Source organism: Ostrea edulis, chromosome 3 (genome assembly GCF_947568905.1).
Source record: "Ostrea edulis chromosome 3, xbOstEdul1.1, whole genome shotgun sequence".
Lineage (NCBI taxonomy): Eukaryota > Metazoa > Mollusca > Bivalvia > Ostreida > Ostreidae > Ostrea > Ostrea edulis.
This window is the reverse complement of record NC_079166.1, coordinates 38,829,971-38,853,015: the sequence shown is the minus strand read 5'-3', so window position 1 is coordinate 38,853,015 and position 23,045 is coordinate 38,829,971. Positions and strand designations below refer to the sequence as shown.

General features: G+C 34.8%; 2 protein-coding genes across 4 annotated transcripts in view; one reads left to right on the top strand and one right to left on the bottom strand.

Annotated features, from left to right (window-relative positions):
* The window catches only part of LOC125673131 (ATP-dependent RNA helicase DHX33-like), a 45,039-nt gene extending 43,599 nt beyond the window's left edge, over positions 1-1,440 (bottom strand). The window contains exon 1 of one of the 3 annotated variants that reach the window (XM_056160661.1): positions 1,363-1,440. The gene's annotated coding sequence lies outside the window, so the exon portion shown is untranslated. Of the gene's footprint in view, positions 1-1,256 lie in introns of all 3 variants that reach the window. The other 2 variants (XM_056160662.1, XM_056160663.1) reach the window with 2 other exon arrangements.
* On the top strand, positions 1,425-22,917 carry LOC125673111 (activating molecule in BECN1-regulated autophagy protein 1B-like). Its single transcript, XM_048909440.2, has 16 exons — positions 1,425-1,731; positions 5,234-5,384; positions 5,889-5,947; positions 11,184-11,367; positions 12,961-13,136; positions 13,997-14,089; positions 14,606-14,739; positions 15,697-16,935; positions 17,552-17,639; positions 17,751-17,896; positions 19,526-19,636; positions 19,910-20,095; positions 20,522-20,619; positions 21,309-21,365; positions 21,508-21,647; positions 21,842-22,917. The coding sequence occupies exons 2-16, from the start codon at positions 5,253-5,255 to the stop codon at positions 22,014-22,016; spliced, it is 3,018 nt and encodes a 1,005-aa protein (XP_048765397.1). The 5' UTR covers positions 1,425-1,731; positions 5,234-5,252; the 3' UTR covers positions 22,017-22,917.
* Positions 22,918-23,045: the final 128 nt, after the last annotated feature.

The following is a 23,045-nucleotide window of genomic DNA, read 5'->3' as shown; positions in this document are numbered from 1 at the left end:
TTAATACTTTTTGATGGCCTATACACAAAATATCGAGTCTCCTCCTTTCAATCTTCAGACGCATGCGCATAGACAGTAAACAGCGCAGCATGTCGTCCAGAGAGAGAAAGTGTAGTTGATAGATCTAGAATTTTGACAGATTCTGTGAGAAAAGAGGTAAAATTAGAATGAGATAAAACTCATACGTGAAATAAAATTTACCTTGGTATCAGTTTGACTGTTGGAAAACAAAGAGCTCGGAGAAACACATGTAACTCAGTGGCGGATCTAGGATTTCCGAAGAGGGGTGTGAAAGTCAAAGATTAGCCAAAGTAATCGGCCATTCTGGTGCAAAATTTGGATTTTCATTCACAATCTGTGGGGTAAAAAGGGAGGGGGATCCTGGCCCCCTAAATCTGCCATTGAGACTAGCTGCGAAGACACCACGTTTAAAAGTAAGTGCTATTTTTATCTGAACACGACACGTGTTAGTTGTAAAAACATCGGTCAGTGGGAACATGGAAGGTTTCTGTTGAAATAATGATTTATAATTACTTATCATAAGGAGCAGGGAATAATCTTATATTTGAAAGGTGAGTGTGGACCCCCTTGAAGGGGAATTTAAATAATTTCCTACAGAACACCTTTGCTGTCATTCAAAACCACGTGATGTAAATAAGCATTCAAAAGTCTGAGTCAGCAAGAAGAAATCTTTGAATTCCGAACGATCTTCAAAGCGCAGTTGAGAGTAAATTGATGCATCCCAATTGTTCAAAATTGTCAGTATCGATATGAAATTTATCATTTTATCAATACATGGTTTTAAAAACACTTTATTAAAATGTGGAAAATGAGCTGTAGTGTCTCTTTAAGTTAGTTAAATACATGGCCTACTAGCTTTTAAAAAAATTATTCCAATATGAACTAATTGGGGGATTGGTACTCTGGATCTGTGGGTCAGTAACCCAACACTTATTCACTGAGCTATGATGATGGACAAATTAATTGATTCATACAAATGATTTCACAAAATATTTAAATTGCCATCTTGTGACATATGGTATCATAAACATGATAAAAGGTAAAAATCTTGGCGTCCTATCATAAATCCTGCAGTTATGAATAAATTAATGAATCCATGTGTTTTCAAGCTCAGATAAAATTTTAGTTATAGACTTTGAAATTGTTACTAAACATAATGAAGTATGAATTAATTATATAGCCTTCAATGAAAACATCCCTCTCTAATCTGAACTTTTAATAAAATAAAATAATACCATTCAAGTGTTGAGCTCCAGTATAGAATGTATCCTCAATATTAATCGATGGCTAAATGACAAGAAAAGTGTATAATTAATTACCATTACATATGTATACATTTACCTTATATTTATCACATATCAGCTTGTAAATTCACTCACATGGGCGCCGCCATTATTACCTTTAACCTCTTTGTATATGACATCCGGGCTCTTTGTCACTTTCGCTCAGACAGTTCGAAAAAGATGTCTACTGCCTCTCGGACCAGGCAGAAGGGTATCATGGGGTGATCGTTTTAAGTGCACTTAGGATTATCGGATATATTCATATAAAAAAAAAATATTTTTGTGAGGCATTTATACATAGATTGCTATTGGATACCCCTGGACTTCCTCGAAATAGGACTACATGTAATCATCGTTTTGGCAGTAGATAAAAAATATAGGATATACAACCCCAGGAATATATAGGCTTAGATGATTATATTTAAAGGTAAATATCAGTCAGACAGTTTTGAATTATTCAGTATGTTATGTATGAAAATTTAGGAACCAATCACTGATTTCGGTTCCGTTCCAATTTGAAGTCTATAATGAACTCGAATTTCCTCGATGTTTGTCTGTTTTGCCTCATATTGAGACGTCACCATTGTGACCAAGTGTAAGTGAAGTGCCTAAAATGTTAACTTATGCATGGTGCTCGGGGTTGTAACAGTGAGAGCTCTTGTTCATGTCAATGCCGGTTGTGACATGGGGCCTCGGCATGTAGATTTGTGACTCTGGGAGTCTGGCTTTTAAATGCTGAGCGTTTGGCAAGGGAACAGTCACTAACTAGGCCTAATTTGTACATCCTAGGTTTGGCATGGCAAAAACAGAAAGAAAAAAAATGACCCAAGACTTCCTGGCATGAAACCAACTAAACCTGCACTGAGGCACTACAACCTATGTAGAATGTCATTTAATTGAACATGATGTTCACCAGAATTTAGGATTATAAATACAAATTCATCTTTAAAAAAACGTTAATTAAGTGACAAGCTGTTTATTTTCAATTTAGGTTCAATTTAACAGGCAATTGCGTACATTGAAAACCAACATATATATTGATACAAAATGCTAAATTAATACATTGAATGTAGGTTTATATTGATGTTTTCCAATAATCCATTGTTGCTAAAATCCCTTTGACTCAGATAATTTTTTTGTTTAAAATTATTCAACCAATAACCATATCTATAATATGTAACTTTACAAATAATAACCATATCTATAATATGTAACTTTACAAATATGTATAGAACTCAATTTCATTTTTCAAAACTACAAAGTGTAACTGTTTAGAGTACCATATGGTGATATAAAGAACAAGTGAAGTGGCATTTTAGAAGTTCTGAATCAGATAATGTTGAAACTGGCCACAAAGGATGTACAACATACAATCATATACTCTTATTTCATAATGAATGGTTCATTGATTTTCAAAACCAAATGCTTAATATTGATTTATTAATTATGATCATTTGATTATTTCCATATATAATTTTTTTTTTTGATTTCCCACCAGTAACACAGGCTAAATAATTTTTACTGATAATATATTATTACTACACTTAAATCTTGTAGTTGTTGAAAATTAGGTGAATATAAAGTGCATGTCTTTGAAACATTTCTTTGGGCAGGGGGTTCACATTCATGATGCTGTCCTAATTTGATATCATAAGCATTGGGATGCTATCAATCTTTGGTGTGTTGTTTTACAGAATATGCCCTAGCTTGCTTTAGTTGCTCTGACTATATGTTAGTACTCCAAAAGTAAACATCATAACCAGAACATTTCAGTGAATATTAATTGTACATTAGACTAAGAAGTGAAAGTAGTGACATTGTGATGTTGTACTATGCATATATAAATATGAGTGGTGCATAATCTGTGTGAACAAAGACACAGAGTTATACTCAAAAATATACTCTCAATAATAAATGTTTGCAAATACTGATCATGCTGATAAAGTTTAACAAGAAATCATATTTAAAGCAAAGGTTTATATATTCTAATGAATTAAAAAAAAATGTATTTTTCAGTCAATAAAGTGGCAATAATTTATAGTACAAGTTTACACTTTTCATTCAATTCAATCAAGCCACCTTTCTGATTACATATGAGAGATAATAACACAACTGATATCAAAATATTATGATATAAAATGATTTCAGATTACTATTATGTGTATTTTAAATGTCTTGTTGACAATTTGTATTACCCCTGTGCAGCATCTCTCTCTCTCTCTCTCTCTCTCTCTCTCTCCTCTCTCTCTCCTCTCTCTCTCTCTCTCTCTGGTTTTGGTCTTTATACATGTATGCTGCTGCGGTAGTCCCACTTGCTGGGGAAAGCATAATTACAATCTGTACAAATATTCAATTTAGAAGTTTTATAACGTATGTTCTATTTCACATTAACCTTTCATCAGCTCGGTCATGTCTATATATCAATGGTGTAGATGATTTGGTTGATATTTTGACTTTAATCAGGTAATTTACAGGCCTAGAGTGGCCAAATTAACTGTTGACCCTGATGCACTGTTGACCGGGCACTGCACTGTGCAGGGAGATAGGGCATTTCAGGACTTGACTGATTCACCTATCATGGGCTGTACAGCTACAGAACAAGCTCATCCTATTGTCCACAGACATCCAGCACAGGGGGGAGCTATTGTTATCCCCCACCAGGACAAATGACGGTGTGAGTGGGGGGACCAGACAGAAGTGAGAATTCCTTCTGCTAAATGACATGGCAGCTCCGTGGCGGTTGACAACAAGAGGGGTCAAATGCATCAAGTGGTACAAAGAACCATGCCAACTGCAATGCATGGCTATCAGAGGGGGGATCAATTGCAGTCCTTCTTTTCTTGGCAGGGAGACCAAGATTGATGCTGTATTAATTTTATTGGCTCTTGCTTTTGAAATGTAAACAATTTTCCCACTATGCACAAATATAATGCAGCATCAGAAAGCATTTTGTGAAGCAGATAAAGCTGCAAGCTGAGCAAGTGCACACTGTATACCAGTATACTGAGTTAACAAGTCATTGGCCATGACTAGGGAAATTTTTTTGAAGTGACAAATAATTTTATTTAGTGAATAAATTTCTTCAATTTATGATATTTTCATTTCTGTTCTTTATAGTATCCATTTGTCAAATTCATTAAGTTAAGATTGGGATTACTCATTTTTTTTGGATGCGAGGTCATATAGTCTGATAGTTTTTAACAGAACCACTTGTCCAAGTCCAATGGGCAGGGGTGAAAGTTCATTCTTGATGGTTCATTTTTCTATTAGGTTTAATTTGTGATTTATTTTTGAATTTATTAGGTCAATATTAAAAATGAAATAGCCTATATATTATTGCAGTCAAAACAATTGTGTGCTAATCCAAAAAAGACATAATAGATGCTTTGTCTAGCTGATTTTGTTGACTTCACTGATAAATATTAATCAATAATAAGTGTTGCTTAACTTTAAAGATTCAAATAAACACCTGTTTGTTTTAAATCAGGAATTAAATAAGTTTATCAAATTTAAAGTATCCATAGACCACATGATTTGTCATCACATTGCAAAGGGAGCTAGTTCCTAAATTGTTTAAGGAATCTTGCCAGAAAATAATTTGTTGTACTGTTCATTGATTTATTTCATAATATTTCTTGGTTGAATGTAATTGTTTTCCCCCAATTATTAAATACAGGTATTGTTTGCATGAATTGTAATAATCCTGTTAAACTCCCATATGATGTAAATTGATTGCATATGTAATAATGAGAAATCACTCTTCTGTGTCTGTATGTTGACCGACCGGTTGACACATATTGGACAAGTCAACATTTTCTGAATCAGACTAAATTGATCCAGATTTTCTATTGACCTTTTATACGGTAATGATGATTCATGTTAAGTTAATATTATCATTATTAATAAAAAGATCAAATTTTATCTTGTAGTGAATTCATAAAGTTGAAGATGACGAAGTTTAATTTGCTGAGTTACCTCAGCAACAGAGAAAGAGGGAGAGTGAAGGTCAAAGTCAAATCCAGAAGGTCATCAGCAATGGAATACCTAGAAGAAAAGGGAGCTAAACCTACTATTAACCAGGTGATTAATAGAGTTATTTTAGATTGATCATTGTAACATGAAGATAGAGAGACAGAGAGAGGGAAGCTAAACCTTATATTAACCAGGTGATGTAGGGTGATTTTAGATCATCATAACATGAAAAGAGAGAGAGAGAGAGAGAGAAATAAACCTACTATTGACCAGGTGATTTAGGGTTATTATAGATCATCGTAACACAAAGAGAGAGAGAGAATGAGAGAGAGTTTGATTTATATACCTACCACCAACCAGGAATTTGTATTATATAATTCTTTTGTAGTGTGTGATTGATTGAAACATGTTTCCTGCATTCATCTAAAAGAACTACAAATACCTTTTGTTTTTGATGTCTTTGTTGGAAAATAAAGAGACATGTATCATCGTCACAATCATAAATTCCCATCAGTGTGATAAACATTTGTCTTCATAGTTCAACAAATATATACTAAACCTGACTAGAGATATTTAATATGTGGGTCATTAGTTTGATAATTCTAATTTTAGCCCAGTGAGCTCTCTGGACAATGCCGTGCAACGTTTCTTATGGACTTCAGTCCGGATGGGTAAGTTTGCTTAACCATGTAAGAAACAATTAGACACATGTCAGGGGTCTTATAGGCCAAGGCATAACAAATTTTGGTCGTACACTGTAACGCATGTAACTTTAGATAGTTTTCTTCCAATACAAAAGGAGCAGTTTACAAGGTAGTCTTCTCTCATTATCAATGTTCAGACATTTCTAGGGAGGGCTTCAATTCCAATCTTTAAAAATGTTTTTCAACAATCAATTAAGATCCATCCAAAGGATTTGGTTGTTTTAAAAACACTCTCCCCACATTTTTTATAAATGAGATGAAATGTCATTGGTCGATGATTCAGTTGATTGTATATATAATAGGAAGTGTCTGTGATATATTCTATAGGTTTCTGTTTGATTTCCCAGCATCTTATGAATAGGTTCAGATATATAATGGGTCTTTAGAAAGTATGCAGTTAGGAATAAGTGTGACCTGTTTCCTTCATAAAACATTTCAAGGTGTCTGATTCACAAAGGCATTCATTTTCACAAATAGTACACTTGCTACAAACAAATCCCCCCCCCCAATTATGAAAGTGGATACTAAATTATGTTTATATAGATAAAATGAATAAATTTCACCACTTGGAATTAAAAAATTTTTCCCCCACAATTTCTCAGTCATGTCCATTAATATAATGAGAAAACTTTGTATAGAGTTATGTTGGGAGTAGCATTGATGTATCACTTTTTTTTTAAAGTCATAGAAATATATAAGTTCCATTTTAGGAATTTGATATTTGTATTATAATCACAACTAGAATAAGCCCCCCAAAAATGTATTTATATTAACCCTTTTCTGAATACTTGATTCTGACTCCTATAAGTAGAGAGACAGTGATCATATTTTATTTATTTGCTGTAATTCCCAGACTTCATAGATTTAAAGCTGGGCTACAGTAAGCAAAACAGTGGTCAGCTAAAGGTCAGATTTCCTGCACATCAAACACAATGGTCAGATTATTAGAGTAATCAAATCATTTCTGGTGGTCTGACCCTCCACTTCCCTGGTCAATGACCGGTCACTAAGGTACAGGTATACAGGAGATGTGTTTGTTTAGTTTGGAGACTTACTTATGTGTGCTATGCATGTGAAGTACAAATATAGTGTACATGAGAAAATGTATTCCTTTAAAAATTTAAAAAACAAAGGGTTACTTTTTATTACATTGAGAGTTGATTTTTTTGTATAAATACATATATATATGATATATCATGTTCATTGTGAAATATGTCTTTTGAAAGCACAATTATATGTTCAGTACTTGAAAGTTAAGAAACGGTAAATCCATGTACTGATGCCCTCCAATCTATCATCAATATAGTAGCTGGTCAGGCTTCACAAGTTCATGCTACAGAAATTTCAAAATTCAAATACACACCATGGTACATGTACCTTGGCCTGTTTGGACTATGACTTCATTGGAATACACGGTTTTGTCCTTGATCACTATTGATTCCAAAGCTTATTTCTGAATGTCGAAAGCTAAATAGTATATATGTTAATCATTGATATATTAGCCTTGCATTGGAATTTGAGGTGGGGAAAGTATTAATTTTTGTCATTTCCCCAGATCAGTAAAAACATCTTGATAATATGTGTTTACTGAGTACATGCATTAACAGTCCCTGGTGTGTAAAGTGTCGCCAGGGAATATTAAATGTACTAGTTGGTACTCTGCCCAGAGGTCTTGTGTCATTATAACCTAGCCGTTCCTTACATCATGACTGGTTTCAATTATCGGACTCCATTTGGCTACGTATGTTGCTATACACCTTTGAAAGGTCGATAGTTCAGAGCTCTCTATCCTGCCTTATAGCTTGTATAGTGTGTCTGGTTTTATTTATTGGGTTCATCTTTCGGTAATCACCAGCTTACCTCAATCTCTGTTGATATCCAGAGAGACATGTTTTGTTTGCAACTCGCCATACATTGTTGAGTAGATAACATTGAATGGGTAAAAATAATTTAAAAGTTATAATCACTAACACATTCGTCAGATGCTTTTTTTTCTCTCAACAATTACTTGACAACATGCACATAGGAAAAAATAAAGTTGTGAAGGGTGTTAGTTTCTAAATAAATTAATTTTATTGTCCCAAAGAAAATGCTTCACAGAACTGGATACGATTAAGGTAAATGTTCCTCAGCTCTGATTACACTAGTGAGATTTTTAGAAGGGCTTTTTAGCTGACCACCATCGGGTAGGACTTCTCATCCAAAAAACTAATTGGCTATCACGTCTATCAGGAGACATTGATTTTGCTGTAATACAGTGTATTTCTGGGATACTAACTCCTCATCTTTATTGTCTAGAGAAGTAATAAAAAAAAAAGGGAGATGAGTATGTTCTTGATAATATGAGAAATATTTATTAATGCATTCATTATACATATATATTATATTTTTTCGCTATTTAAGAAATAAAATTTTCACTTTTGAAAATATAAGGGTATAAATTGTGTCGCTTCACGACGGCATACTTCATGTTGGCGCTTCATGAAAAGTATGCGAACATGAAGCATTGCAGTTCATCCCTGCGTGTATTTTTAAAAATTAAAATTTATTTTCATTCTAATTTCATTTCTATAAGAATTCTCAGTTGTTAAAATAGACGCACTTAATATATATTTATCAAGATTCATGTAAGCACTGTTCACAACTGCATTGCATTCATGAAGAAAAGGCTCTCATAATGATTACAATTTGTAAAGATATCATAAGCACAAACTTGGAAATATATCTAGATAAAGGTATGGTATCATATATATTGAAAGTAAAGTTCACAAATTTGTGTCAAAAGTAATTCATAATTGAAATTGATTATTAGAGTACTACATTGAATTGAAACAATTCCCATCAATTTAGTTAAGGATTCTGATTCCTTAACCAGGGGTGGTCTCCACATTCTGAGGGGTCACCCCGCACCCCCTGGTGTCTAGCCTTTCACCCATCACCCCCTGGTGTCTAGCCTTTCACCCATCACCCCCTGGTGTCTAGCCTTTCACCCATCATCCCTCTCCTAACCTATTAAATTAGTTAGATTAAGCTAATTTGAAATAGATAACACAATAGATAACTCATAGGTATAATTCGGGCATGGTATGGGTAATCCTTGCACTATTAAGAAACAGCTCCTTTGAATGTCAGAAATATGTCACTGAAATGAGCTTTCCCATTGACCTGTGTATTGTTAATTGTGTGTGACTGGGTTCCTCCTCCTCTAATTGAATGGTCATCTAAGGACATGGACTCTAGCTGACCCCTGCCTCAAAAACCTCTTATCACTGATCAAACATCAAGTCACAGCAACCTGGGGGAGAAAGCGGGAGAGACTTATGATTAATAAATGAACAGGGACATACGGTTTATTTGGCTGGACATTGTAATTTTGAATGGGAGGGATTTGTTGGCTGTCATTAGACAGAGATATAAAATTTCCTGTTTAGGACTGAATTATCAGCCTAACATGTAGCTTCTATTATAATTGTCTTCTGTGATAATTACCATTGATACTGGTCTATCTGGTCAATCTTGGGCATTCAAATTATAGTAACATAAAAATCTTGAAGCATGTTTTTGTATTGCTGATCTACATATGTAGGTACTGGTAATGAGGGCCCTGTCAAATTAACGGGTTACCTATAGTAAATCCATCAGCATTTTCTATGGCACACAATAATTTAAGTTTCCTTGGAAAGATTTTCAATCATAAATTTTATACATGATTCTTAGATTAGACAGAGAAAAACTCCTTTTAATTTTTTAAAAATTTTATTTTTTATTTTTTTTAAATTTATTTTTTTATTGGTTTTGTCAATATGGAGTTATGGGACCTAGAATAATACTCATTGTGGGGTCCTTTAGACTTTTCAGTTTTCTTGTTTCCAATGCAAACTAATGACACAGACACTTTTACACACTTGCAATCTACTGTATATGATGTAATACATACATATATATAATATGTATTATATAACACACTTGTATTTAACTTGACACATATATGCTATTGAATTAGTTTGAATGGATGCCTACAATACACATACAATTGTTCTTACATGTGAATATTCAATTAACTCTTAAAGGGACTGGTTCATGATTTTTGCAATCTATGCGAAAGACATCGGACCATCAGACCTGACCGATGTACAGTGCCTGAGGTCCGATGCATCATTTTTTACACCGGACCGAAATGTCCGATGTCTCAGTGTCCGATTTTGAACTTTACTATTTTGATGCGGAATCAATTAAATATTTGTTATAAGAAAAAATAGCACACAAATCCAAGTATGTAAATGAATTAAAACCGCATGGACCGTCTAAAGTATTATACGGGAGGGATCCCAAGTATAATAAATAAAGATTTCCTTGGTTTTGCATTTTCATGTGTTTCACTTTTTTACATTAGGTTTTTCTGTCTGACAAAATTTGGTTCGGTCCGGTGTGTTCATTGATTACACAGGACCGAATGTCCTGTGTGGTCCAAAAACCTTTCGCATAGACTGTTTTTGAGAAAAATATTTTTCATTTTTGATGTTAAACATTAATAATATAACTCATTCAATGTTGACAGCCAAAATTTTGACCTTCTGAATGCAAGAATAAAAGGAATATTTTAGCCTTAAATCTGTGTTGTGTAAACAAAGACTGGAGTCTTTTTATGTAAACAAACAAACCAGTGAAATATTAATTTTGTAATATAAAGTGTCATAATTTTGCATATTCACAAATTTTAACTTTTAGATGTCACATTTTACCCAACGAATGCTTGAAATGTGAAAGATATGATAAACTTGGATGGATATCCATTTCTTTTGAAAAATTCGTAAACAATAACATACCACAATCTTTGTTTACAAAACAAATGATAAACTCTCTAAAATGAGCTTCTATGATAATGTATAACATTAATTTTCATGTGAAATCTTTTAAACACTTTAGACAGTAGATTTTGATCATTAAAAGTGAAAAACAAAATTTTGGGGAAAATCCTGAATCAGTCCCTTTAAAACCTTGCATGTATAATTTGTAGTAAGAATTTACAGTTGTGTGCTTATTTGACTATATATATATATATATATATATATATATATATATGTGTGTGTGTGTGTGTGTGTGTACATATTATATATGAGCCCAATGGGGATGAATATTAGCAAGTAACATACAAATATATGTAATTTTGTGATTTGAGTTTTGTGTTGCTTTAAATTTTCAGAACTAAAGTGGCTTCCACACATGGGGACCACACAGTGAGAGTATCAGATGTGGCTACAGGAAAATGTCTCCACATCCTGAGGGGTCACCCCCGCACCCCCTGGTGTCTAGCCTTTCACCCATCATCCAATCAGATCCTGGCTTCTGGCTGTTTGGGAGGAGAGGTCAGAATATGGGACCTACATGTAAGTCCTGAATAAGTGTCTTCTTTTTCTTTTTTTTGGATGACCTACAGGATGATTATAGTTTTTAGCTCCCGTGAGCCGAAGGCTCCATTGAGCTTTTTTGATTGAAATTTGTCTGTTGTCTGCGTTATCGTCGTCATAGTTGTCTTAAACTTTTCGTATTTCTATCTTCTTTTCTTGAACCACTGGGCCAATTTCAAGCAAACTTGGCCTAACTTATCCTTGGGTAAAGGAAGTTCAAGTGTCTTCAAGAGGACCACACCCCTTTCGAAGGGGAGATGATTAAGAAAAACTTAACATTGGGTAGTTGTCTTAAAAATCTTATTAAGAACTACTGCACCAGAAATTCCAATACTGACAAGTCCTTATTTGGTGCATATTAAAAAAAAAATTGACAGAGTTGTGCCCTTTGAACGAAAAAAAATTCAAACAATATTCAGTTTCAATTCATTATCTCAGTCACACATGGACATTTTGAATTGAAATTTGGAATATAGCCATATAAGAATTCACAGGTCAAGTTTTTGGTCAGATAAATTTTGGCAGTTATGCCTCTTTGACTTAGAATTTTTTTTAAACATTTCACTATTTCTGCTCATTATCTCAGTCATAGATGGGAAATTTATGAGTGGATTCATTTTATATTATATGGAACATAATATCATAAGCTTTGATTTAAAGAAAAAGTCTATAAATTGTGAAATGGGAAGCAAACAATTTTGTTTTTGTTGCAACATATGTTTAACCCTTTGACTAGAAAAAGGATGCAAAAATTATTGGCTGAATATTTTGTTACAGTTGTGAACTGCTGCTCAGGCTAGTGATTTGGCCCATGGGTCTCTTGTCATTGTATGATTTTGTGAGGAAATATCAAATTTCATCTTTTTAAACACTAGATATAAGAAACACAAGCTGTTAGTTTGGACAGTTGTTGGAGGACTACATTCTTAAATGTAATTTTAAAAAGAAAAAGATATATGTATGAAATGTATTACAAAAACTGAAAATGCATACAGATTTTTATGCCCCCTAGATCAAAGATCTGGGGGCATATTGTTTTTGTCCTGTCTGTAATTCTGTCTGAAACTTTAACCTTGCTAATAACTTTTGAACAGTAAGTGATAGAGCTTTGATATTTCACATGAGAATTCTTTATGACAAGACCTTTTTTGTGGGTACCAACATTTTTTACCTTGGAGTTTGACCTACTTTTTGAAAACTTTAGCCTTGCTAATAACTTTCGACCAGTAAGTGATAGAGCTTTGATATTTCACATGAGTATTCCTTGTTACAAGACCTTTCCGTTGGTACTAAACCTTCTGACCTTGACATTTGACCTACTTTTAAAAAAATTGACATTGGTCATAACTTCTAAATGGTAAATATTAGAGCTTTCATATTGTACATGAGCATATCTTGTGACAAGATCTTTCTACTGGTACCAAGATATTTGTTCTTGTGACCTTGGCCATCTTCGAAATTGGCCGTTATCGGGGGCATTTGTGTTTCACACACACATCTTGTTTTCTTCTGTACACATAATGTAAAGGTGATAACAGAGTGGCATGAATGCAAATGTTGACTTATTTCCAGGGATGTGGAACAGAAGTTTGGAGGTCCAAGGATAACCAAGTGATAACATCTTTGACCTTTCACCCCACAGACCATGTGCTGGTGTTTTCTGTGACCAATCACATGTATTTCTGGGACTGGAGCCAACCTGAGCCATTTGTTGTCTGTAAAACTAAATATGAATATGAAAAAATAAGGTAAGAAATGTACATAAGAAAAATTCCTATACTTTTTCTCTGTAAATTAAACCAATATGGATATGTATATGTAAAGCATTAAAGAGAGTGCTGGAAGCAGTTATTTATGTGCATGAAAGATTTTGTAGCATTAATACTTTCATGCATATATTTATTAGGGCCTCGTATCGATGACGCGAGAACCCTTGGGTAATCATTTCAATGTCTGTAAATTCGTTAACTGTAACGCTATATGTATAGTACATTTTAACCCACAAACTTATGCTCTAACAGTACACACCTATAAATGCGGCATTGTGTGTTGCAATACCTAGAGTATTTTTCTTCTGAATGTCTTTATGTTCATTATGGAAGTGGACATTGGTCAGATGAAGACATCTAAGATAGTATAGATTATAAGGTGAAGGTCATCATAATGTGATGATGAATGTTGGATTTTTTGATACAGGAACTTGATATTCAGTACTTATGGTGAAAGTTCGGTGATTTTAGAAAAAAACCGCCTATATTTGGGCCACTATGTCAAAGGTCAAGGTCAAAGTAGCAAATTATTAAGCTGAAATTATCGTGGGGCTTTGCATATCAGTTTGCAAGTTGTCACCTTAATTAAATTAATTACTTTCTTTGTGTGTGGAAAAACTGTTAGTTCACATGGGAATGTTAGCCATCACAGATGACATTTGTATTGGCAGTTTGTGATTAAAAGTAGTTCTGATAATATTTGGTGTACTGTATCTGATCTTTCACGAACTTAATCTCTCTCTCAGATTTGTTGCCAGGTAACAGAAAAAACCAGGCTTTTTTAAACGCATTACATCTTATGACTCTCTAATTTATATTTCTTTGTTTTTCTATCACAGATGGGTGAAGTTTGACCCCCTAGGTTCCTTCCTGTACACAGGGATTGCCAACAACACCACAGTACGGCCCCCCTCCAGAGTGTCTTTCATTAGGTGAGTAGTTCATTAAACCCCCACAATACATCTGTGTAGGGCCTAAATAGGTGTATGTACATTTATGTGCATTATGTCACATTGTTGTGGACACTACACAAAGAACAAGATACCAGGTATTTTGTATCATATTTACTACATAGATAACAGGTGGGAAGAGGTCATGTCTAGTGATTTCTGGGTAAAAACATCATGGGTCAAGGTCATAGTACATGAGTATTTATACATTACAAGGGGATGCTTGATTTTGCAGTGCCTTTAATACAGTCAAACCTAGTTATCTCGGAACTCTATGGGACTGAGAGAAAACTTATATCGAGGGTAAAATACTTAAAGAATAAGTGGTTGGGATGTCCGATTCACTTTGACATATCCATGGTATTCGAGATATCAGTGTTCAAGATACCGAACTTCAGCTGTATTTGCATTTTACCAAAACTATAAAAAGGTAGCAGGTAGATATGTAAATTAGCATTGAGTGAAAAACAATAAACAAGTACGTTTTATTGGATTCAGTGGTAGCTGTAACCCTAACCATGCCTCCTCCACTAGACGGACCCAGCAGCTGAGCAACGTGTATGACAATCTGGTGGAGTGTTTCCAGGCATCGCAGAGAGACAGAGTCCTCAACCAGGCTGAGGCGGGACAGGGTAAAACATTTGTCATTGTTTTATAGTCTTGAGCCGAACAGACCTGATTATCTGCATCAAAGTAATTCAGAGAACAAGTAACATAACACTGTGAAACAGTGCAGAATGATTGTGTATGTAGGATATTATGAAACAGTTTTGTAAGAGAGAATGTTCTATTTTTATACACCCGTTCATGACAGGCTGTAAAATGGCTTAGCGAAGCTTTTTTGGGTCTAGCTTTTAACTTGGACACTTGAGACCTCTGATCATCATACCTTGTAAATTGATGTATCTGAGGGGGAAGGTGTGTTGAGACTTAATATTATTATTATAACTAGGTGTTAGAGACCTCAATTAAGAATGTGACAGATACAGTACAACTCTGTATGGTTTATAACTTTGACACAATGAAGTCTTGATCATCAAACCATGTCAGTTGATGCATCTTATGGAGGTATCAAATCCTACTAATTCACATTGACTTCAATTAAGAGTGATAAAACCAAATGTTGTAAAAACTTGTCTGGCTCATAACCTGAATGCATCATCGAACCTTGTCAGTTAATGGGTTTGTCACGATGTAAATATAGATTGAAATGACCTCATTTGATAATGATAGGACTATATATAGCAAGACCCTGTCAAGCTTATAACTTGGATAGATAGAGTATATATTTAGGTGTGTAAAAGCATTTTATCTTGTCACTTGATGCATATTAGATATAATGTTGTCATGACCTAAAACTAGATCTCAATGACCAGATGTAGTAAGGCCTTGTCTGGTTCAAAGCTTGAATACTATTGGGCCAAAAAGCATAAAACTATTAAATTAGCTATTTTTTTCTGTTGTTTCATGAACTGATTTGCACATCATGTGCTGTGGCAGTGCTTTTTATTGATACTGATGTAACAGTTCGTATAGTACATATTGTAAATATTTGATAATTTATACAGATATGACTACATCTTTTCCAGATCTTCAGTCTTCATCTAGCTTTCAACATGGAGCATCGAACCATCCACACTCACCAGTCCATGAGGAGGGACTTAATCTGGCACGGCAGTATGCCTCTCACATCACAGAAACATCGCACAGGTCTCTATTTGGAGGGGCCCAGAGGACAGAAATCCCCTCTGGTGCCTCAAATGACTCCTCCTCACCAGAGACTGACATGGATAGTATATCTAGTCCTGCAGATCCTCGCCCACTGAGCCACCACCCTAGAGGAGCTTCAGCAGAGGATGATGTAAGTGGAGAGTCGTCACCGAGTTTACTTAGCACAGACAGAGAATCTAGTCAAACTAGGTCTGTCTCTAATAACTCTCACAATGAGAGAGCTCCAGGAATGCTCATTGTTACAGAGAGGTCTTCAGAACAAACCAGCCCCCCATTCCAGTCTTTGGAAACTTCCTCAGGAGTGAGAATTGTCTCTGAGTCACAAGCAATGAATGAATCCGTCCCTGGCAGACAGAATGGTCAAGCTCCGACAACAGCTTTCACTGTAGCAGCAGATGAGGATGGAGTGGAGGAGGTAGTCAATCTCAGTGATTTAGCCTTGCAGGGCTTATCTTCTAACGAACGCTCTCAGCATTCCCAATCTATAAACTGTGACAGAAATAACTGTTCTGTATGTGGTAACTTTGACACTAGGCACATCAGAAGAGTGTGTGAATCTGAAATGTTTACACAACTGAGGGCCAGACGGAGGAATCTACAGAATTGTATGAACAGTGCTTCAGCACGGAGTGCATTCTCTCGCCCTTACACCTATAACAGGTTTGGCTCACTGGTGAGACCAGAAATACATTCACTACATGACCCTAGTGAACTAGGAGAGATGCACGAGATAAGACGGGTAGAAAATCCTAACATAGGAGCTTCTAATATGGACCATGAGTCTTCTAACACAAATGTGCCCAGTAACACCCAAGGTGATGCTCGTCTCACCCAGGTAGGGGATAACATTGACATTTGTGCCAGCATCCATGAGAACTTTGCCTCCATTACAGCTCGTATCGAACGCGAGATGAACGAGTTAGATAGGAGGATAAATAACTTGAGGAATACTTTTAATGAGAGTCTGAGACGGTTACAACATCACCGAGTGTCTTTCTTGTCTGCCCGCGAAGGAGATGTTAATGGGCGTCGATCATTTATTGTGGCCCGGCACACCCAGCAGGCTGAGGGGGCCTCCTCCAGCCGATCTGAAGATGGTTAGTTTATCATTACATGTATTCATTTGATATGTACATACTTGTACATATATTTTATGCTATATGTAAGATGATCATGTTTTCATTGAATATCGATTTGAAGTTGGAAATTAATTTCATCTATGTAAGCTGCATTGTAGAAAAATCAGGAAAATTTAACAGCTTTACATCACAAAGGACCCCATTGGAAATAAGCTATATGGCTTTCATGGGTTATCCTTGGCATAGGCACATACATTAATTTACTCACTGTGCTCTTAAAGTCAAATAGCTGTAAAAATTTACCTTTTTATCTTATGTATTTAACATCAACTTTTGTTTTCAAATTCATACATCCTACCATATTTTGTTGTAATTTTGACACATAGTTTTTTGTGTTTATACAAGTAGAAATAATGGCTGATGCATTTTGGTATGGAAGTAAATAATTAATTGCAGAAAAGATTTACACTATTTTCACGAATTTCTATGAAAGCACTGTTTTGCAACTCTTAAGATTTATTTTCTACATTTTAAACACATTCCAGCATTTAAACCATGGTTCGGAATTAAAAGTTTTTACATCCTAGTCAACAACAAAGTGTAATGCCACTTTAAATGCTAAAATGTTTTGCAGGTACGCATTCCATTGAGAGAGGGCAGCACCTGTTGGAGACAGCTTTGAGATCCTCTCATCTGGATAGAACCAGTACTCACACTCACAAGTATGCAAAGTCTATAGGCCCTTGAAATTGATGCTTTACAAAAAGCAGCAAGTAAAACTCATGTTACTTTAGCAGTCATTACGTAACTACCTGTTATTAACTGTATTGCAGTATCCCACGGGATCTGGACTCCTCCCACACTTGGCAGTCCTTGGAACGACATCACCTTCACCCCCACTACTCTGTCAGTATCCTAGACAACACGATTAATCGGCCCAATGACCCAATTCAAACTGCCATCAACAGAGCTATAGCGGGTATGTAAACAAACAAGGGAGACCAATTTTTATAATTAGATGACAAGTTATAACACAGCTGTGATTAGTTAAACACTGTTGCTGATTATAAGTAACCTTGACATTTCACTATTTGGCATTTCACCAATAGAACTATATGGATTATAAAAGGTCTCAGTGATTAGGCTTGGGTAACTATAGAGAGACCTGTGCAGTTGATATTGCATATCTTTGTAATAAACTGTCAAGGTAGATTCCTTATGCTATTTACATGTACTCCCCTGCAGGAATTTGGGGGTGGGGGAGGGGGGGGGGGGGTTGTTATAATAGAATCACAATCTGTCTGTTTATAAATCCATGAAGACACTAGGTTAGGGGCAACATATTTGAATCTCTCCCCACCTTTCCACAATTTGAATTCAGTGACTCTGGTAGGGATGGTGTTCAGTTTTGTTCTCACTTTATGGCAAGTGAAACACAAACCAAGCTTGCTCACATGTTGATAACACTTCTTCCATCTTGTGGTCAAGGTATTGTATCTTGCCTGCATTTTGTGCCTTGGTTACTCTGGTTAAGTTTAGCATTTAGGTCTTTTTGCAACTTCAAACATACATGCTAGCTATCCCAATTTAGGCAAGATTATCTGGATTTTAAGCTTTGGCAACAGCCATTCCCGCAGGAATTTAATCCAACATGACTATATATATGTTAAGGGCTCCATTTTTTACATGAAAATTGACATTCTTGCCTTTTTTTTTAGAATTAATTATATTTTGTGCAACTCAGTTGCATTTCTCAATTTGCTCAAACTGACATAGAACTGGAATTATGACACAGTAGATATGATGTTTTGATGGAATTTTGACATAATATGGCTATTTTTCTTGTACTTTTTTTTTGTCTAGAAAACTTGGACTGCAGGCTTAAACACACTTCTTATTTATGCTATAGCTTTATCTTTCCAGTATACTTGTGCAATAAATAAATTTTGTTTACTCAAAGCAATTTTCTGTTTTCTGAAAGAGAAACATTCATTTTAATTTCAGATATTGTAGTAAAATTGAGAATTATGTCACTTGAAATTGTGCATGCTAAATTAAAGGCAGATTATGTGAAATTGTATTGGCCATGATCTGTAATGAAACAAAAGAAAATTTAGTCTTTCAGTAAAGCTTTGAAATTTTTGATTTTTGGAGGCCCAAACAGTCCTTCATTGGTGTTGTCAAAAATCATTTTAGAATTCATTAAATTTTGTGAAACTCATAGTTTTGTTTCGTATCTTTTTATTAATGTACCTTATTTCCACCCAAAATCATGTGCTTAATTTTACACTACTCAAATACAATATGTTTCAGAGTATCAAAAATGCTATAGTAACTCAATATGTTTCAGAGTATAAAAAACACATTTATAAACATCTCTACCATAGTTCATAGGCTTTATTTTCACTTGATTGCAAACTTCAAAGCCTAAGGTGTATCACAGTATTTTTTGTTGCTCATCTTTTTTTGGGGGCAATATCATTTGCTAATGAAAATTTATATCAAAGTGTCAGAAAATGTTGTGATCTATAGTATCCAGAATATTAACATCAATATTGCTAAAGACGACTGGGAGCCATTACCATACACCTAAATGTTTCTGTTTCAGATGCCTTTATGGGACGAGGTGAACCGGCGGTGGCTGCAAACATAATAAACCACACTTATCGCATACAGGCGTGGGACTTCTCCAAGTGCAATATACCGGACCTCACTGATAGTGAGCATCAGTATTATAATTCCTAATAATGAACTCACACTAAATGTAGCTTGTATGTTTTCACAAACTATGAATTTATCAAATAATGACCCTACTTTGTGGCATAAGGTTTGATTCAGAAAAGGTTATTGTATTTTTAAAAGGTATTAAACTTCACATAACTTATGCAGTTTATATTACTATAAATGTACAATAAAGCAATCTTTATTTTATAGAGATAATAGTATTTTCTTTGTGAGTTTGTAATTTATTTATTTATAATCAATCTTTCAGCAAAGTCCAACATTGTCGTACAGCACTGTAAACTCCACAATGAAGCTAGCTGTAACCTATCCCAGGACGGCACCATGCTGGCTACATTTGTACCGAGTCATCGAGGATTTCCTGATGACAACATCCTGGCGATTTACTCACTGGAACCAAAGACTCGCGGACAATGCCTCTTTACTAAGAGCTTTGGTATGTAAACCACGTTATACATGATAAAATATGTTTTAAATCATGTCACTATTGCCTAATCATGTAACATATGTGTAGAGAAATGGATGTATATCTATGCATTAGAATTTTTAGTACAACTTGTTCCTTCAAATCAATCTTTAAAAGGCAAACTAAACATCTCCATGTTTAAAGTTTTTACTAGGACAAAGACAGCCATTAGATGTTCTGTAGTCTTGAATTTAAAGATGTTCAAATTGACTAATTTGTTGACCATTGTGTGTTCTCATTATATCAGAATTCAAATATCTTTTTAGAGATCTTTTTATATTATCTTTATCTTTTGAACCTTGAATAAGTTTTTAAAAAAATCTTATATTTTAATGTGTATTATGGCATAATACATACTTGTACCTACAAGTATTAACTTTATTTTCTTTCTTTTAGGTCCCAATGCCATTTCTGTGAACCTTTCCCCTGGGGGTGGGTATGTGATGGTAGGACTGGCTGCCAAACAACTCTCCTGGGTCTTCACCCCCAATCAGGTAACCTTAACACTAACCAGAGTCCAGACAAAATTATGGAGGCTGTTAAAGCTCCATCTGCTGGATTTCATAGATACTTAATACAAACTAAAAGTGAATAACTTTTACCATAACAAAAAGGAAACAAAATATACATTCTGTTATTACATACTGTTGGGGTGAGTCCAACAGATTGCATGAAACCTAAGTGCAGCCATTTGACGCTCCTCTGTTAGATCCACCAGTTCATCTTGCCTAGTATAACGTCAAAGATTGTACACACTCAGAAGTATATAGTGGTGTCACATATCACAGAGCTAAACAGGTTTCCATTTATTGAGAAAGTTTAAGAAGGATTGACATAGCACTGTATCAATTAACAGAAAACCAAAAAAAAATGTTAGATTGAGGGAATTTTGGACAGATTTAAATGGGGAGTGTTTATATATTCTTTATCGCTGTACAGCTGAATACTGAAATTTCCTTTGTTCAAATGTATTAGTCATTATTAGATTAGCTCATTATCAGAAATTATATACTTTAATATCCTTTAAATTCATTTCTTAGAAAACATTTGTGTTGTTTACAATCAAAATATATGCACATTAAATGTGTCAATATATGCAGTCTAATTTGGAGGAAAGTTTCCTTGGTGCATTATCTTCTGCCACAGTTTATATTCCTAATGATAATTGTGTTATTTTTTTCAGTTGGTTGCACAAATTTTGAAGTTAGAAAATAGACATGCTGGTGAAAAATCAATGCAGGTATGCTTCAATATGTTTAACATTAAAAGTTAAGGCAACCCACTGTTCACAACTTTTGATTCCTGAAGAAATAATGGAGTAATGAAATAGTAGTAATGTGACAGATTGACATTTTAATTGATGGCTGTTTACTCTTCCTCAGCACGTCACTGATGTGATGCACCCCTGCGACATGGATATCCGCACTCACGTCAGCGTAAACTCGGCACGGTGGCTCCCAGAAGCAGGGGAGGGCATCGTATACGGAACCAACAGAGGAGATCTACACATCTGTAAGCCTGGGTGAGTACTTCAGCATGCTGGAATGGTGACCGCTTATGCCTGATATTTAGAAATGTGTATCGCTTGACCCTCTGTTAAATTTTTATGCTATCTGTTGTGTTCAAAATTAGGATTTACCAGTGTATTGATAACAGTGATCAAGTTTGCATGAAATAAGGTTCTTTAGTTTAAATATGAAATGCAACGTTTTTCAGAACGAAAATGTCTGTAAAGGGAGATAACTCGGATGATCGGTCCATCAGGAGAAATTTGATGCACATGCTCAGAATGTCAGGTGAACAGGAAGTCCCTCGGATAAACACATCCACACAGACTCCGGGTGTTCGACGGAGTGCAGCCACCCAGACAGACAGAGAGGATAATGTGTAATCGCTCCTGGGGAGAGAGGAACTTGAGATCGTCAGCTATGTAATCTTGAATCAAATTCAAGACTTACTACATACATAATATAAGAGATCTTTACATTGCATGTATTAGAAACGAAGAATTTATTTTAACAAATTCTGTTGTAATATACTTGTAATAATCATTTGTCATTTATCAGTTTTAATGACAATGCTCATGTAATAGGGCTACAGTTTTAGTAATAAAAAAAGGGGGGGGGGGGGTCAGATTAATGTTATTTTAACACTCTGATTCTGAATTAAATAATTATCATTTCATCTGTTTGCCCACCCATCATTAGGTCTACTTTCAATATCCATGATAAGAATGGACTTGACATTTTAACATGGAGAAGAGGGGTTGGATTAGTCACCTGTTTGGGGAATGCCATATTAATGCCACCTTATTGAAGATTTACTTTCAAATTACGTTACATCTAGATATAAATGTTATGTATATTTATTGTGTATTGCTTTCATGGTGTTTCTTCTTGGTGCAAAAAAAGGCAAGTCATTGATCTAATGATGTGCTGATTTCTCTATACTGCTCTTTCTTTTACAATTAAATACAAATCTTGCTTTTGTTGATCAATCTTGAAGGATTTGAAATTTAATTATTGCCATCAGAAAAGGTGTTATTAAAATTTGATGCAGCAAAAGAAATTGATATGCTTGCCAAGCAAGCCAAAAACAAAAAAATTATGTCTCTTTTTCAAGACAAAAAATCATGAATTTATTGCATGTGTTGTTGTCAACGATTTCAAATTTAGCTGGCAAAGAAACTTTTTTTTTACAGAAAAACCTGTATGTTGTTCATTATAAATGCTTTGTTTCATGTGTATTGTTTTTGTTATGGGTCTGTCTGTAATAAAAATAGGGTGCCAATAGTAGTGTTCTTGTGTTAATTTCTAGAGGTGTCATGTTGATGTAGCTTTGTAGGATGTCTGTAGCAGGTTACCTCAATTACTTCAAAGTCATTTCAATAACTGTCCTCTCTTTTCTTTGGGGGGGGGGG